The 15,483-nt window shown below is 36.9% G+C and overlaps 1 protein-coding gene across 1 annotated transcript in view; it reads left to right on the top strand.

Moving 5' to 3' along the window:
* The window catches only part of ankef1a (ankyrin repeat and EF-hand domain containing 1a), a 29,764-nt gene extending 15,893 nt beyond the window's left edge, over positions 1–13,871 (top strand). Inside the window, exons 7-10 of the mRNA XM_063001243.1 lie at positions 4,488–4,714; positions 7,428–7,615; positions 11,461–11,610; positions 13,632–13,871. Coding sequence (XP_062857313.1) covers positions 4,488–4,714; positions 7,428–7,615; positions 11,461–11,610; positions 13,632–13,832 — 766 coding nt within the window. The 3' untranslated portion in view covers positions 13,833–13,871. The remainder of the gene's footprint in view (positions 1–4,487; positions 4,715–7,427; positions 7,616–11,460; positions 11,611–13,631) is intronic.
* The last annotated feature ends 1,612 nt before the right edge of the window (positions 13,872–15,483 follow it).

Raw genomic sequence — 15,483 nt, 5'->3', positions numbered from 1 at the left:
CATAAATCTTCTTAATCGTGGAGATCTTGGAATACCGTATTTCTTAGCGAGTTCAGTTTAGGGCGCATGAGATGCGGCAAAACTTTTACTTCTATATTGTTTCATAAATCTTCTTATTCGCGAGATCTTGGAATACCGTATTTCTTAGCGAGTTCAGTTTAGGGCGCATGAGATGCGGCAAAACTTTTACTTCTATATTGTTTCATTAAGCTTCTTAATCGCGAGATCTTGGAATACCGTATTTCTTAGCAAGATAAGTTTAGGGCGCATTCACGTGAGAAGCAACACACGCTGCACACTTTTGCTGCAGTGGGCTTGCATTTTTTGCAGTTGCTGCTGCGCAAAAAGCTTTTCATGTGAATGCGCCGTAACGCTTACCACTTCGTTTACATCACTTAGAATTCGAAGTAAGTTTTGAGTGAATGTGTAGGTTAGGATCTGGGCTCATTCTGTCGTACCTGGACTTAATGAGACGTGCCTACCTCACTACCTACCTAACTATTTTATTTTTGCTATAGGTTTAAGCACTTTGCTTTGTGTACAGGATGCCATAAACACATGTTGTACTTTATATGGAGCACTTGAGAATTTGATAATATGGACATAAACCCTGTTTAGATTTAGTTTTAAAAACCCTCAGAATGTAAACTGGTCACTCTAAATAGTCCCTAAATGTGAGTGAGTAAATGAGTGAGTGTTCTTTTTTCTTACCTGCAGCAGATTAGTGCTCTATATTTCCTAAGCCATTGCAACCCTGACCAGGACAAACATATTCAACAGCAATATTACACTTGTAAAAATAACTTCTTCTCAACTAGTAGCAGTAGTGACATGCTTTCTATAATTTAATATTAGGCTTTTACACTGCTGTGGATTAAAGCTTACTCGGGTTTGTAATTACAAACTGTTGAGTATTTAGGCATGTACTAGTTTCAGATCCGCTGACAGCAACTAGGCCACACTACAACTTCAATTCTGTTACTTTTTAGCCATCTAGATGGGAACTTTCCTTTGTTTTGAGGGTTGTTGTCCTGCTATATAACCAAGAACTGTGGAATTGTTGTCCTGCTATATAATACTGCTTTGATACCTAAGCATCAGCTCATAGTCATTCTCCTAAGGAACTTCCTAATAACCTTTATTATTTAGTGTCGTTAAATATGTTTTTTCCTGGTGACCATATGGGTAATGTTTTTCCAAAACATTCTGTTCTCTGTTTGGGTCTTTGGGCTTCTTAATAAAAACTAGGGCTGGCTCGATACCACTTTTTTATGTCCAATACCAATACAGATACTGCAAATTGAGTATCTGCCAATACAGATACCAATCTGATACCATAATTTCTCCTCTCAAACAACTAAGCAGTAATAATACATGTCTTAATGCACCATGGTTAAACTAGCTATTTAAATAACAATGCTCAGACTGTGAAACAAATATTCTAAAGGAATAAATACAGAACCTACAACATCACACTTATGCAGAACTGCTGTTTTTATTTTAACTTTTGCACACAGAACATTTAGCAGCATTTTTGGCTTGTTTAACAAAAGTGTCTACAATTGGAAGATGTGGATGTCAATCAAATGCGATGGACCAATTAGAATTGAGTTGAGATTTTCTGTTAAAGTTCTGTCACGTTCTTAGATGATTAAAAACCAAAGCACACTTATTATCAAAATATTATTAAAACCTGCTGGATTTTGAAGAGGACATCTGTGGCTAAACAGGAAACGGTGTAGTTTGTTTTATTTTGTAACACTAATGGATTAATCATTGAGGATGTGAGAGATCTCAAAGCCGGGACAAGATAGGTTTTCTTTATCTCAGGTGAGCGATTTATCATTTAGAAAGTGAATTATATTGTGTTTAAACAGTGTTTTCAGATGTGGCAGTAGTAGATGATTTTTATTGTGTTTAAACAGTGTTTTTAGATGTGGCAGTAGTAGATGATTTTTTAAAATGCTAAAAGTTTAAGTATATCAGTGTGTTTTAATTTCTGAATGGCTGTGGCAGATGAGTTGTAGATCAGTGGTACGTGTTAATCATGTCATCAAGAGTGAATGGCAATACACACTTTACACAAACAATGGCCTTATTTACATTAAGTGTTATTTACATTAAGCAACAGTATCGGACTGACCCCGATACAGAGTATCGGATCGGTGCCAACCCTAATAAAAACGGAATTCAACATTCCCAGATTAATGACAAGTCCTCCAGGTCCTGGTGCAGCAAAACACAGAACCCTACATTGTCATTTTTTTTGGTCAGCAATGGCCACTGATGTCAGTAACGCGTTACTCTAATCTGACCACATTTTTCAGTAACAAGTAATCTAACGAGTTACTATTTCCAATCCAGTAATCAGATTAAAGTTACTTATCCAAGTTACTGTGCGTTACTATTTTTGCAACTCGGGGAGTGACGTCTGGCCTATGCGACAATTAAGTCACGAGCTGCGTCCGAAATCGCATACTTACAGAGTATGCACTAGATTGGAGGAAGTATGCACTACTCGGCCGGTAAAGAAGTACATACTTTCAGTACAGCACTCCGCTACGTACTACACGTGGGGACGTGATGACGTAATATCACCATAGTTACAGACTCATTACAAACCCCACTCGCCAAAATTTTGGATATTTATCGTCTTTTTGTTATTTATTTGTCTTTAAAAATGTTATTTTATTTATCTTACTTACACTTGTGAACAGAGGACGCCGTTTTACGCTATCTTTCTTGTTTCTTATTCCGCTTCAATCGCCTACGCAGCTCCAGTTGCATTACGGCAGCTGCTGAATGTAACTAATAAAGTAACTTGTAATCTAACTTAGTTACTTTTAAAATCAAGTAATCAATAAAGTAACTAAGTTACTTTTTAAAGGTAACTATGCCATCACTGGCAATGGCTTACTCTTTACTATCCACCTGCCTAGTCGGTCAACGTAGAGACATGTGTAGCATAGCTTTTTGTTTCTTTTTAGCAGGCCTGCAGCCCCTGTGTTGACGTTTTTTTTATATTTGGAGATAGTGGCATTTATGGTGGTTCAGTGAAGTCCTAGAAGAAATATTTTCCAGACTAATACCTGTATTTCTCCACTTTTCTAAAAATGTTCTTAGATCACAGGATAGTGTTTTAGTTTAAAAAATAAGAATTTTGATGCTAAGGTTTATAATGAGGCCTGGCTAAATTAAACCTGGCTATGTTTAACCAGCTTAACTAGCTTACCAATTAACCTTAAGTCACCTGCATCATGGGGATGAAATAATTTGATTAACCCTTAAGAGTATTTAAAAAAACACTAACACATTAATTGTAATAAATACAGAATAAGGGAAGTTATTAGAAAGAGACAATGACTTTATGTAGTACTGTAACAACTCATGGCAGAATACAATAATATTGTTAAACTGTAACGCAAAGCATTGGACATTCAGCCAGTCAGATTTTTCAACTGAAACTAACTGTTTTACAGTAAAGACTGAAGATTGAAGAAGACCACCGGTGTGTGTGTGTGTGTGTGTCATTTAAGAATTAGGAATTTTACCAAGTAAAAATCAAATCACCTAATTATCAGAACGTTTATCAGGATTTCTTGGAGGAGGCAAGAGTAAGGAGTACCAGAAGTGAAGTGTGTTTTTGTTTCCGTCAACTGAACCTTTCAGTACATGAGCGTGAACCAAGCAGCATTTTACATAAAAGGGTAATTAAAATCTCAGCTGATAAATAATTTCCTATTGAATTAATTTTATATAGGTCATATGTAGGGCTCTATTAAATTTACAGGAAAAGTGCCACATTTCACAGCAGTCATTAAATAACACTCATAAACTGAATGATAGGATTAATGGAAGCTACAATACACAGCACAGCTACCTTAAAAGCTCCCTCTCAAGACCAAAATTCTCATCTGTGTTTTCACACACCTCCTTCTGTGTCCACAGAATCAGTTGGGAGTTTTTCAAACTTAGTTAACCGACTAGTGTTTTGAGCTGCTTTAGACTTTGACATCTTTGTCTAACCGATTGCTAGTGTAACTGAGTGTGTTTAGAGTTTGCTGAGTTTATAAAGCAAGAAATAATCTGTACATAGAAAAACTATGTGGAGCATAAAACTTTACTGGATTGTTCTTTTAAGGCACAGCACAGACTACAGAGAGATGATCACAAGTGTAGAGAAGCACAAAATGCACTCAATACCTAAACACATATCAAAATTGTCAGCACACTACACCTCAAAAAAGTCTGTTACACTTAATTGACGTATGATATTGCATATTGCACCTCATATTTCATACATTATTAGAATAAAAAATTTTAAATCGCTAAACACAAACCTTAAATTTTGAATTTCACAGCAAATTGCATATTACACGAGAAACTACTCATTTTACGGTCCGTGACGCGATTTTCACGGCAATGAATTAGTCATATGTGTATGCATTTTGTGTGTGAATAAAAGCTGTAATTTATGTCTATGGCAGGGCTGATGTGAATGCAAGTGATCAGTTTCGCTGGACTCCACTACACCATGCCTGCCATGCTGGACAGCTCGACATCATAAAGCTACTGGTGGATGCAGGTGCTTCAGTAAACTCGATTACACTCGGTGGAGCCACACCTCTAATGAGAGCCATAGAAAGCTCCAGACCCTGCTGTGTAGACTACCTTCTAAAGGCTGGGGCAGACATCACAGCAAAGAACAAGACAGGTATGGAGACAATCTTGCTATCCACACAGACATCACTGGCTATGTCTTGTTGATGGTGTTGGCCATTGGGAGGGGGAACACTTCCCAAGCCTGGATAAAATAGGAGGGCTGTGTCAGGAATAACATCCGGCATACAAATTGGGCCAGGTCAGGTATGCGGACCAGAATAATCTGCTGTGGCGACCCCTAAAATATATAAGAGCAGCTAAAAGGAGAAGTGCTTGGGTGGAGCACTGCAGTCTATTATGCTAGGCTACTATCACTAAGATTCTGGTTCGAAGCACAGCAGTGTTATCGGATGGCTGGGTGTCTACTCTGATACGATTGGCTATGTCAGGAGGAGGAATGGCTGGAGCATTGCAAGGGATAAGTGCCCTGTCCAGGGTATTCCTGCCTTGCACCCATTGTTTCCTGATGGAACCAGACCTCTCGCAACTATAAAAAATAAATCAACCAGTTTTTTTGGCTTAAGCAAGCTAAAAGTTAGAATAGTGTGGGTGATGCCCAGCTTCAGAGACCTGGGGACCTGGGTTAAAACTTTCCCTTGGGTCAATGTCTGTGAGGACTTTTGCGTATTCTTGCCTTGATGATTGTATGATTGTTTTTTCCATGGCATTAGGTAACCTGTAATCATTTACATTTGTGCCATTTAACAGACAGTTTGAGCAATTGAGGGTTAAGGGCCTCAGAGTCCCTCTGCGGTAGTGTGGCTTGAACTGGCAACATTCTAATTACTAGTCCATTACCTTAACCTCTGAGCCACCACTGTCTTACATTTACGGCATTTGGTTGACACTTTTACCCAAAGCTACTTACAAAAACTGAGGATTAAAGACCTTTTGCAAATTGGCAATGGTGGGGCTTGAACAGGCAACCATTTGATTACTAGTCCTTAAGACCTTAACTGCTGAGCTACCTCTGTCCATTAATTAATTGATTAATTAAGGTTTGAATGAGTGGAGTGTATCTATGAGTTTGTAGTTCACACTACACAACTAGATCTCTTGTAATCGGGAGTCTTTCAAGTCGGGGTGGCTTTCACACTACACGACTGATCGGCGATAGGGGGTTTCACACTACACAATCTATCACCAACTGGAATCGCAGACGAGCTTCTCTGGTCTCCCAAACTACGTTTTGTCACGAAAACAAACGCGAGAAGTGACGAGGGGTTTAATGATACCACGTCCAAAAATGCACGTCAACGAGTAGCGAGCGATCAAAGTTGTTTGGGCGCTGATGTGCAGCGTAAAATCAAAGAGAAAAATAAATGAATCCAAGTGGATTTGGCAACGCGACCAGCAGGGATTATTTTGTTCTGTAGCGAGTTGGAAGATAATAAATATTTTTTTGTAATGCAGTGTTGGTATTATGGTTTGGCGTGGACGATAAGTTCACAAATATTGTAAAGCTTGTGTGTGTGCCGATATATTCTGATAGAAACTATATTATCCCCCTCACCGCCCTCATTCCCAGTTGCAACCGACTGATCCAGATATTCAACATGCTAGATATCTCTCCTCCGAGCCGCTCGGATCGAGTTGTTGAGTAGTTCACACATAGCGATTGAGAGCCGAGTTTAGATTGCCGAGTGAATGCTGAGTTGCTCCCGAGCTGCCACATCTAGTCGGCGAGCGAAAATCAGGGCAAAAATCGTGTAGTGTGAACTAGGCATTAGGCTCTGACAACCCTGATCATGCTTAAGTAGTTGTTGAAGAAGTAAAAGCATTATACTATTTTGAAAGGAAACTGAATAGTGCAGGTATTACATTTTACCCAGCAGTTGTAAAATAAGACATAAACTAAAAGCATTTTCTTATATAACCTTGTCTGCCACAAAAGAACCTTCCACACTGTTGCAAGGATATTAATCAATTATACATTCTTCCCCAAACTGCTTTTCCAAGCAACAAGAGATTTAACCTTCATTTAAATGCATTATGGTGTTTCAGCCTTCTCCATCTGCAGCAAAACATGTATAGTATCAAATCATATATTATAGTTTTGGTGTTAGCTCAGTACTACCAATCACCTCTACTGCCATAATGTGACATAATCTTATTATTCCTTTCTGTGGAAGGAACATATTCCTTCTCAATTTTAGTGTAGGGTCAATGCTACTTCTCTTTCACAGCCTAACCTATATTTTACATTATCAAAGCATATTATAGTTTTGCTGCCAGATCAGCACATCATCATTATCTCTACTGTTATAATGCTACCTAATCCTACAAACACTCCGAATGAGCAATATGTTTATAAAATAAAAGGAAATACAGTACATTATACAATTTTGTTGTGAGACTAGTACTACCTTATGTTATAATGCTACCTAATCCTACAAACACTCCGAATGAGCAATATGTTTATAAAATAAAAGGAAATACAGTACATTATACAATTTTGTTGTGAGACTAGTACTACTAGTACTACCTTATCACCGCTTCATATGCTAAAGCCCAGTCTTATAATCCCAAACAAGCAATTTTAGAAGAATCCAGCAACATTTTTAGGTATTTTACCCTCTACTGTGCAAAATATCATTGAAAGATTTGAGGTAATGAAAGTCATTGCAGTTTAGTACTATTCCTGAACAAGCACTATCTGGTGAATAAAACCACTCAGACTGTCTGGACTTGTGGTTTATTAAATCATTGCGATTGATCACATTTGGACTTTGCTATCATTAGGACATTAAATCTTTTAATTGCAGAGCAAAGCTGCTTGGACATTGCCCATGCTTACGCAGATTTTAGGATTGTGGAGTTGATCCAGGCCAAGACTGATAGCCTTTCTAAGCTAAAGGACAGAAGGATGAGGCAGCCAAACAACCAGATGGATAACACAGCCAGATCTCAGACCAAATCCAGAACCACCTCAAACACGCTCTCTAAGGAAAAGGTATTTAACACTGTTTATTTTTATTTAAGAATCATTTAGTTATATAATTAGAGGTAAACAAAAAGATTTGTATATGATTATATATGCTTATTTCTTCATGCTGGGCACTAGGGTGGTGCAGCAGTAAGACACGATAGCCCACTAATGTTCAAATTGTTATCGGCCGGTCAGGCATGCCTGGCAATGTGTGAGGGATTGGATAGCTAAACAGACTAGCCATTGGGAGTGCATGAGTGCCAGCCTCAAGCCTGGATAACAAAAAAAAAAAACAGAAAGTGCATCAAGTGTCAAATTACCTGTACTAGGCAAAGTGCTAGTACAGGTATGCAGACCAGAATTATTTGCTGTATGTATAGATTTTTTTTCTCCTTTCAGCTGCTTCCATGTTATGGTTTATAACATGGAAGCAGCTGAAAGGAGAAAAAAAAATCTTTACATACTGTATGTTGGGAAGTGGACATTTTGCAGCTATTACATTGACCTGCAGTTTAAATCATCATAACACATAGGGTCATATCTACATATCTACAATATCATTTATTTTTTGTTGTGTCAAAGAATGTCTACCCATTCATAGTTACTTTTTATTTAATAATGATTGTAATTTTGGGAATATTAGGCCTCAACTTGGGTAAAGTAAGTACTTGAGGTTTAATACATAGTTTAATTTTGCTTGACCAGAGCCACTCAGGTGGCGCAGCAGCATTCTTAAAGGGCCAGACAATATATATGTTATTCACATTACATGACAAGTGTCGTTTATTGCCACTCACGCTTGATGACATTATTAACATGTGCCACTGTTCTACGACTCATCCGCAACAGCCATTCAGAAATTAACACACACTGATGTACTTAAACTTTTAGCATTTAAAAAAATCATCTTCTCCTGCAACATCTAAACACACTGTTTAAACACAATAGGCTTGGAGATCTCACACATCCTCAATGATTAATCCATTAGTGTTATGAAATAAAACAAACTACACCGTTTCCCGTTTTCCTCTTCAAAATCCAGCAGGGTTCTTTAATAAGTGCGCTTTGGTTTTTAATAAACTAAAAACGTGGCAGAACTTTAACGAAAAAAACTCAACTCTGCATCAATTCTAATTGGTCCATCGTGTTTGATTGACATCCACATCTTCCAATTGTAGACACTTTTGTTAAACAAGCCAAAAATGCTGCTAAATGTTCTGTGTGTAAAAGTTCAAATAAAAACAGCAGTTCTGCATAAGTGTGATGTTGTAGGTTCTGTATTTATTTCACAGTCTGAGCATTGTTATTTAGCTAGTTTAACCATGGTGCATTGCTATCGGTATCGGCAGATACTCAAGTAAAGATAAAAAGGTAAGTATTTTTATATGTACAAAATATGGTATTAAATGAGTTTGGGAAAAATGTAATTACTTTTTATCCATCATGTTTAATAGATGTTTATGTCCTGAGTTTTTGAGGGGATTCTTGTGCTCTTACCCTGTACAATAAATTTTAAAAATTGTCAAGCAACCAATTGTCAAGCAGCTAGTTGATTACTGATTTTGTTATTACAGCTTATTACTATTTAGCAGATTTTATAATTAATTGCATTTTATTTTTTCATTAGAACTGTTGAGAAAATACTGTAAATTTAACAATGAAGTATTGTTAGTACTTTATATACAGCTGAACAATGCTAAATTAAGTAGATTATTACTTATAATAACATCCATAAATCAATTTGATAATTATAGCTAATTAAGATAAAGCCAATGACATTAAAAAGTGACAATCAAAATTAAAATATAAATAAATAACTAATAATCTTTATTTGCCTTAATACTGACATTTATTCTATGGATAAAACAAACTTAGAGACAAAAACTTACAATAGTTGCTTAAGTACTTGTAATTTGGAAAAATAACAATAACCCAATAGTGTTGCATTAATATGCTGTCATGCTGTAACTATTGATTACGGAATTATGGAAAAGTAATTAAAATGCTAATAAAGGCAAAAAGGAGTAAATATTAAATCCATGTTGAACTTTACAACAGTGCAAAGACAAGATAATTCAACTTTTACCTTATAAACTTTACTATTTCTTATAAATTATATTATAATAATAATATATAATAATAATAATAATAATACATTCGACTTATATAGCGCCTTTCATAATAATAATACTATAATAATACCCACGAAGACAATAAACCTTCTACTTGATCACTTGGTACTACCTGTTCCACAATTTACACATAGTATTGTTTTTATTTGCACAGCTTTAAATTGCACAATGTCTCTAACTGCACCTTTAGGCTCCCCGCTTTTTAGTTTTTAGTTTTTGTTCTGTTAGATCTTTTATATTCTTATTTTTATAAATGATTATATTCTATTTCCTTTTTATTTATTTTTAGATTTTATATCTTAATTTTTATTCTTTCATACCTCATTGTAATGTTGTTGTGTGATGCTTGTAATAATTGTAATTGCTGCTGCTACACCGCAATTTCCCTTCGGGGATCAATAAAGTAAATCAATCAATCAAAAATCTAATTCTAAATTTGATGCCAGTAACACATTCCAGCATATCTGGACCAATAGCAACTAATTAATAGGAACACATTAGCCAAATTCATTCAGCCATTCAGGAAGGCCAAGTTCATTTATTAGTAAAGGATAAGTCAAGGTTTGTCACTTTGCCAACGTAAGCAGTAGCAAATGATTGACAGTTTAAGAATAATGCTCCTTAACAAGAAACTGCAAGTATTTTAGGTATTTTACTGTCTACTGTGCATTATATAATTAAAAGATTAAGAGGATTCACAAAATCTGTACTGTGCACAATGGAAGCCATAAGTCACAAACTCTTAGAGAGTCACTCACATTATTGGGTTCAAGCTCTCCTGAAATGGACAAATAACAATAATAATGATAATAATAATAAAATAAAAATTTGATTTACATCAAATTCAGTTTAATTGGTAAAAGGCCAAATATTTGGATTCTTGTACTGTTTAATTTCATACAGTTTAAAAAATGTACTAAATTCTGCCCACTCAGACAGTTGGGTATTTGTTTGTGTTATATGTTGGCATATGTTATAACATTAATGATTACTATCAAAACCTGAAATGCTTATAACCAAGACTTGTGAGTGATTTTTGATTAGCTTTGGTATCATTTACAGGCACATGCTTTGTGAATACTATACTCATCAATAATAGATTAATACACTGTGGTTTGCAATTTAATACAGCAGTTGAAACTGATCTGTCTGAACACAGACGTGTCCTAATTGCTACCCAAGCATCCATACTGACAGCACAGAGACAGAAGTAGGTCCTGCTAAAGACAAAATATAAACAAATGAGAGCAGATGTGTCAGATTACGTCCCCTGCAATGAAGCAGCAGTGACATGTGCTGCAGCTTTATCATGTTGGATTGACAAGTCGAGCAAAACCCTTTATTAAAATTGATAGTTTGTGTCTGTCTGACACCATCTTTATTCTGTGTGTTTCCAGCAGATGGCACAGTTTTTATATATATAATACAGTTTTTAATGTTCAAGATGAAGTGGTCAGGAAAAGAGCAGATTAGCGGTGTAGCTGAGCCAAATGTGTAGTTTGTGTCCTGTCTGTTGTAGCATATGTCAGGAATGCTAGGTGCGCTGCTGGCAGTGCTACACAGACCCATGAGAAGTCCTGTCTGCAGAGCTGAAATGCTAATTCACCTGCACTCTTGTTTTTTGACTAAAGGTGTAAAAAAATACTGCTAAAAAGTGCAATACTACTCAGTTGACCCGATTAAAAGTCTGAGGCTGAGTCAGTTTGGCCTTATTATCTTTACTTTGTGTCTTCACAGCAGGAGGCTGATACCACACTGCAGGCATCAGAGTATTCTGCAACCTCAGCAGGACAAACTGAAGCAGAGACGAACAGTGTGATCCTTCACAATGCTCAGATCACTGGTGGAGCTCTTAACAAAATAGACATTAGCTTTGTGCCAAAAACGGTAGGTAGATTAGCAAGCCAATAAGAAGAAATTGCAGATGCTTATCCTGGGAAATAGGGAGCTAGTTGGAGCCAGTATGGCGCCTCTAGGTTTATACTGTTGTAGTTCTATGTTTTATAGTTTCAATACTATTGTAAGTAACAATGGTTAATTTACATTTACATTTTCAGCATTTAGCAGACACCTTTATCCAAAGCGACTTACAATACAGTTACAGTATACAATCTGAGCAATTGAGGGTTAAGGGCCTTGCTCAAGGGCAACCTGGCAGTGGTGAGGCTAGAACCAGCGACCTTTTTTGATTACTAGTCCAGTACCCTAACCACTAGGCTACGGCTTGCCCTAATTTGCAGGTACAGGCCACCTCAACTGTAGTGGATGAAAAGTGTCACAGTGGTAAAGTAGCCCACTACCACTGAGTTCCAGGGTTTGCGTCTCATGGGTGCTATCGACTGGACAGGCATCTGCACAGACATGATTGTTTAGTGTTTGTGGTTTTTATGGCCGAAACAGCCTAACCAGTGGAAGATGCATTTGTCCCAAGCTAAAAATAGGAGGGTTGGTCAGGAAGGGCATCCAGTATAAAAACTGTGCTGTGGTATTAGACCATATACACAAGGGCAGCCAAAAGAAAAAGGGATAGAGAGCAATATAGGAAGAGAGAACATTGGGCAGAAGTTTAGGGTTGCATCTTCTTTGTGTTGGGTGGCCATGACGCTTCATGACGGTGGCCAAAAGTTCTATTTTGGTTTTATCAGACCAGAGAATTTTGATTCCTCTGGTCTGAGAATCCTTAAGCGGGCTGCAATGAGTGAGGAGTGGCTTCCATCTGGCCACTCTACCATAAAAGCCTGATTGGTGGAGTGTGTTAGCAATGGTTGACCTACTGGATGGTTGTCCTATCTCCTCAAGGGAACACTTGAGCTCTGCCTTAGTGACCATTGGGTTCTTGTTTCACCTCTCTGACCAAGGCCCTTCTTTCCCGATTACTCAGTTTGGTCGGGCGGCCAGATCTAGGGAGGGTTCTGGTGGTTCCAAACTTCTTCCATTTCCGAATAATGGAGACCACAGTGCTTTTTGGGACCTTCAATGCTGCCGAAATTTTTTTGTATCCTTCCCCAGATTTGTGCCTTGACACAATCCGGTCTCGGAGGTCTAAAGACAATTCCTTTGACTTCATTGCTTGGTTTCTGCTCTGATATGCACTGTCAACTGTGAGACCTTTTATAGATAAGTGTGTGCCATTCCAAATTATGTTCAATCAACTGAATTTACCACAGGTGGTCTCCAATCAAGTTGTAGAAGCATCTCAAGGATGATCAGTGTAAACTGGATGCACCTGAGCTCAATTTTGAGCGTCATAGCAAAGGGTGTGAATACTTATGTACCTATTATGTTTAAATGTTTACATTTTTAAAAGATTTACAAAAATGTCTGAAAACATGTTTTCATTTTGTCATTATGGGCTATTTCGTGTAGATTTTTTAAAAAGAAAATTATACTCAAATCTGATTTCGAATGTGTCTGTAACGTAACAAAATGTGGAAAAAGTGAAAGGGTGTGAATACTTTCTGATGGCACTGTATGTATCTATGTATCTATCTATCCATCCATCCGTCCATCCATCCATCTATAACTTGTATTTTTCTCACAGTGTCATGCTTGCTTTAAGGTTGAATGAAACAATTCAGGGTTTTGTAAAACAGTGGGTCAAAGTTTAGATTAAACTTTGAATGCAGTGGAAAGTGGTTAAAAACGAGCGTTAAGGCTGTAAACAGTCAAGCTGGGGTAACGATAAGGTAAAAGGCACTGTCCAGCTTCATAGGAAACAATGGCTCAGTCAGCTCAAAAATGGTTTTGATGTACACATGATGTAAATGCAGCATAAGAGAACTGAAAACCAACACTTCCAGAAATAGTAGCTCTAGATGAAGGTCTTATGGAAATGCTTTAAAATGTTATCATTTTTTTTTAATGCAATTTATAGATAGATATCAGAATGTTTTCTGTATCTGTTTCAGGTGTGGGGCAAGCAACTCACTACCAGTCAGCTAATGGAAATGAAGGAGAAACGGCGACATCGTTTCACCTATGAAGTGGATTTTGAAAATTTCAAGATGCCTTTTAACAAGAACATTCAGAGAAAGATCACTGATCTTACAGAAGAATTAAGAATAAAGGATAAATCATCTGAAACTCAAAATGTCTTCCATATAGCATAATGACAAGAGTCTACCTTTCAGTATGGAAAATGCAACAAGAAAAAAAGAAAGTGTTTCTTACATTTACTTTGATTTTTATTTCATTCCTGCTAATATTTTATTTCATTCCTGCTAATATTATTCCTGCATTTAATTTTTGCATTTAAATGTAAGAAACACTGCATTTTTAAAAATACATTTGCCATACTGTTCCATTTGTGGTTGTAAAATGCCATGAATAAAATGTAGTGCCAAAACTATTAAAATGAAAAACAAATACATTTCAAAATGTCATAGTAAAGAAAATAGCATTATATATCAAGTCCATGCTGGTTCCAAAAATGACTTTTATATTTACTACTTTTTCCTTTTTAGATCCGAATTAAACTTTGAACAATCAAATCTGTTCAGTGAATGTAATAAACTCACAATTACATCATTTCTTAACTTTCTTTTATTAATTTTTTTTTTTTAAGGTTAGTTAAATATTGCTTTAGCAGGTCCTCTAGAAATGTAAAAACATGTTAAAACATAATTCCATTGTCCCCTCCCCAAAACACTGCATATAAGATCACTAATAAAAACAACATGTAATGGTACAGATGTTATCACGTGAGAGCAGCCATAACCACCTGGCAGGTTTAAAGGTGACGTGTCAGGTAAATGACTGAAATGTAAGCAAACGATGCTAAAAAGCTCTTGGACAGATTAAACACACGGTAGTTAATTACATTATGTAATGCAACAGAACATACATACTTTAGTACTGTACTGTGTTGCACTAGATAGTCTAACTATTTCATTGCTTTATTACTCTGGTCAATCCTGGTCAGGGTTGGTCTGGTTCCAATGGAAAACACTGGGCGGAAAGAAGGAATACCCTAAACCGGGCACCATTCCTCTCTAATGAATGCTGAAATAATGACTACTGACCTTGTCTATAGCAAGCATGGTCTGCGATTCCTATGATGTTAGTCTGGGTTGTTTTGTGACTTTTTGGATGAGTCAGTTCTCGCTTGGAGGAATTTTCAACCATGGGAAAATTTACCAATGTTACAAGGTTTTATCTTGTATTTGTAGATAATGTCCCACAGTGTTGTTTATGTTTTAGACTGATATATTTCAAATACTTTCTCTTTGGGCATAGTGGGCTGCTTGTTGAATTGCGTGGATTGGTTGATGCATCAATACCAGTTTAACACAGGACACAGGGCCCAACAGCAGCAATCTGGCAGTGGTGGGGCTTGAACCAGTGACCTTCTGATTACTAGTCCAGTACCTTAACCTGCACGCACATTACCCTCTGCGCCACCGTGCTGCTCATGAATAAAATAATGAAATGAAATGGCTTACTTTATTTCATGTCTACTCAGGTTGTATTTGTTCAATGTGAAATTGTGCTGTAATGTAAATCAATGTGACAAATACACATAAAAGGGGTAATCAGGAAGGCAATTATTTTTCCACACCACTGTAGTAATAAATGATGCCTAAGTTTTATTGTTTTTCCATTATGAAGCAGAAGAGATGAGAAGGTGGAGCAGGGGATGGAAAATGGTTCCTGCATGTGTGTGTATCCTGTCTGCTGTAGCCTCTACCAGGGCTCGGCTGCTCTATGCAGGCAACCTCACACACTTATCCTCCTCCTTCTTACTTTTTTAATATAATGTTG

The sequence above is a fragment of the Trichomycterus rosablanca genome, chromosome 9 (genome assembly GCF_030014385.1).
Source record: "Trichomycterus rosablanca isolate fTriRos1 chromosome 9, fTriRos1.hap1, whole genome shotgun sequence".
Classification (NCBI taxonomy): domain Eukaryota; kingdom Metazoa; phylum Chordata; class Actinopteri; order Siluriformes; family Trichomycteridae; genus Trichomycterus; species Trichomycterus rosablanca.
This window is presented reverse-complemented; position numbering and strand designations above follow the sequence as displayed.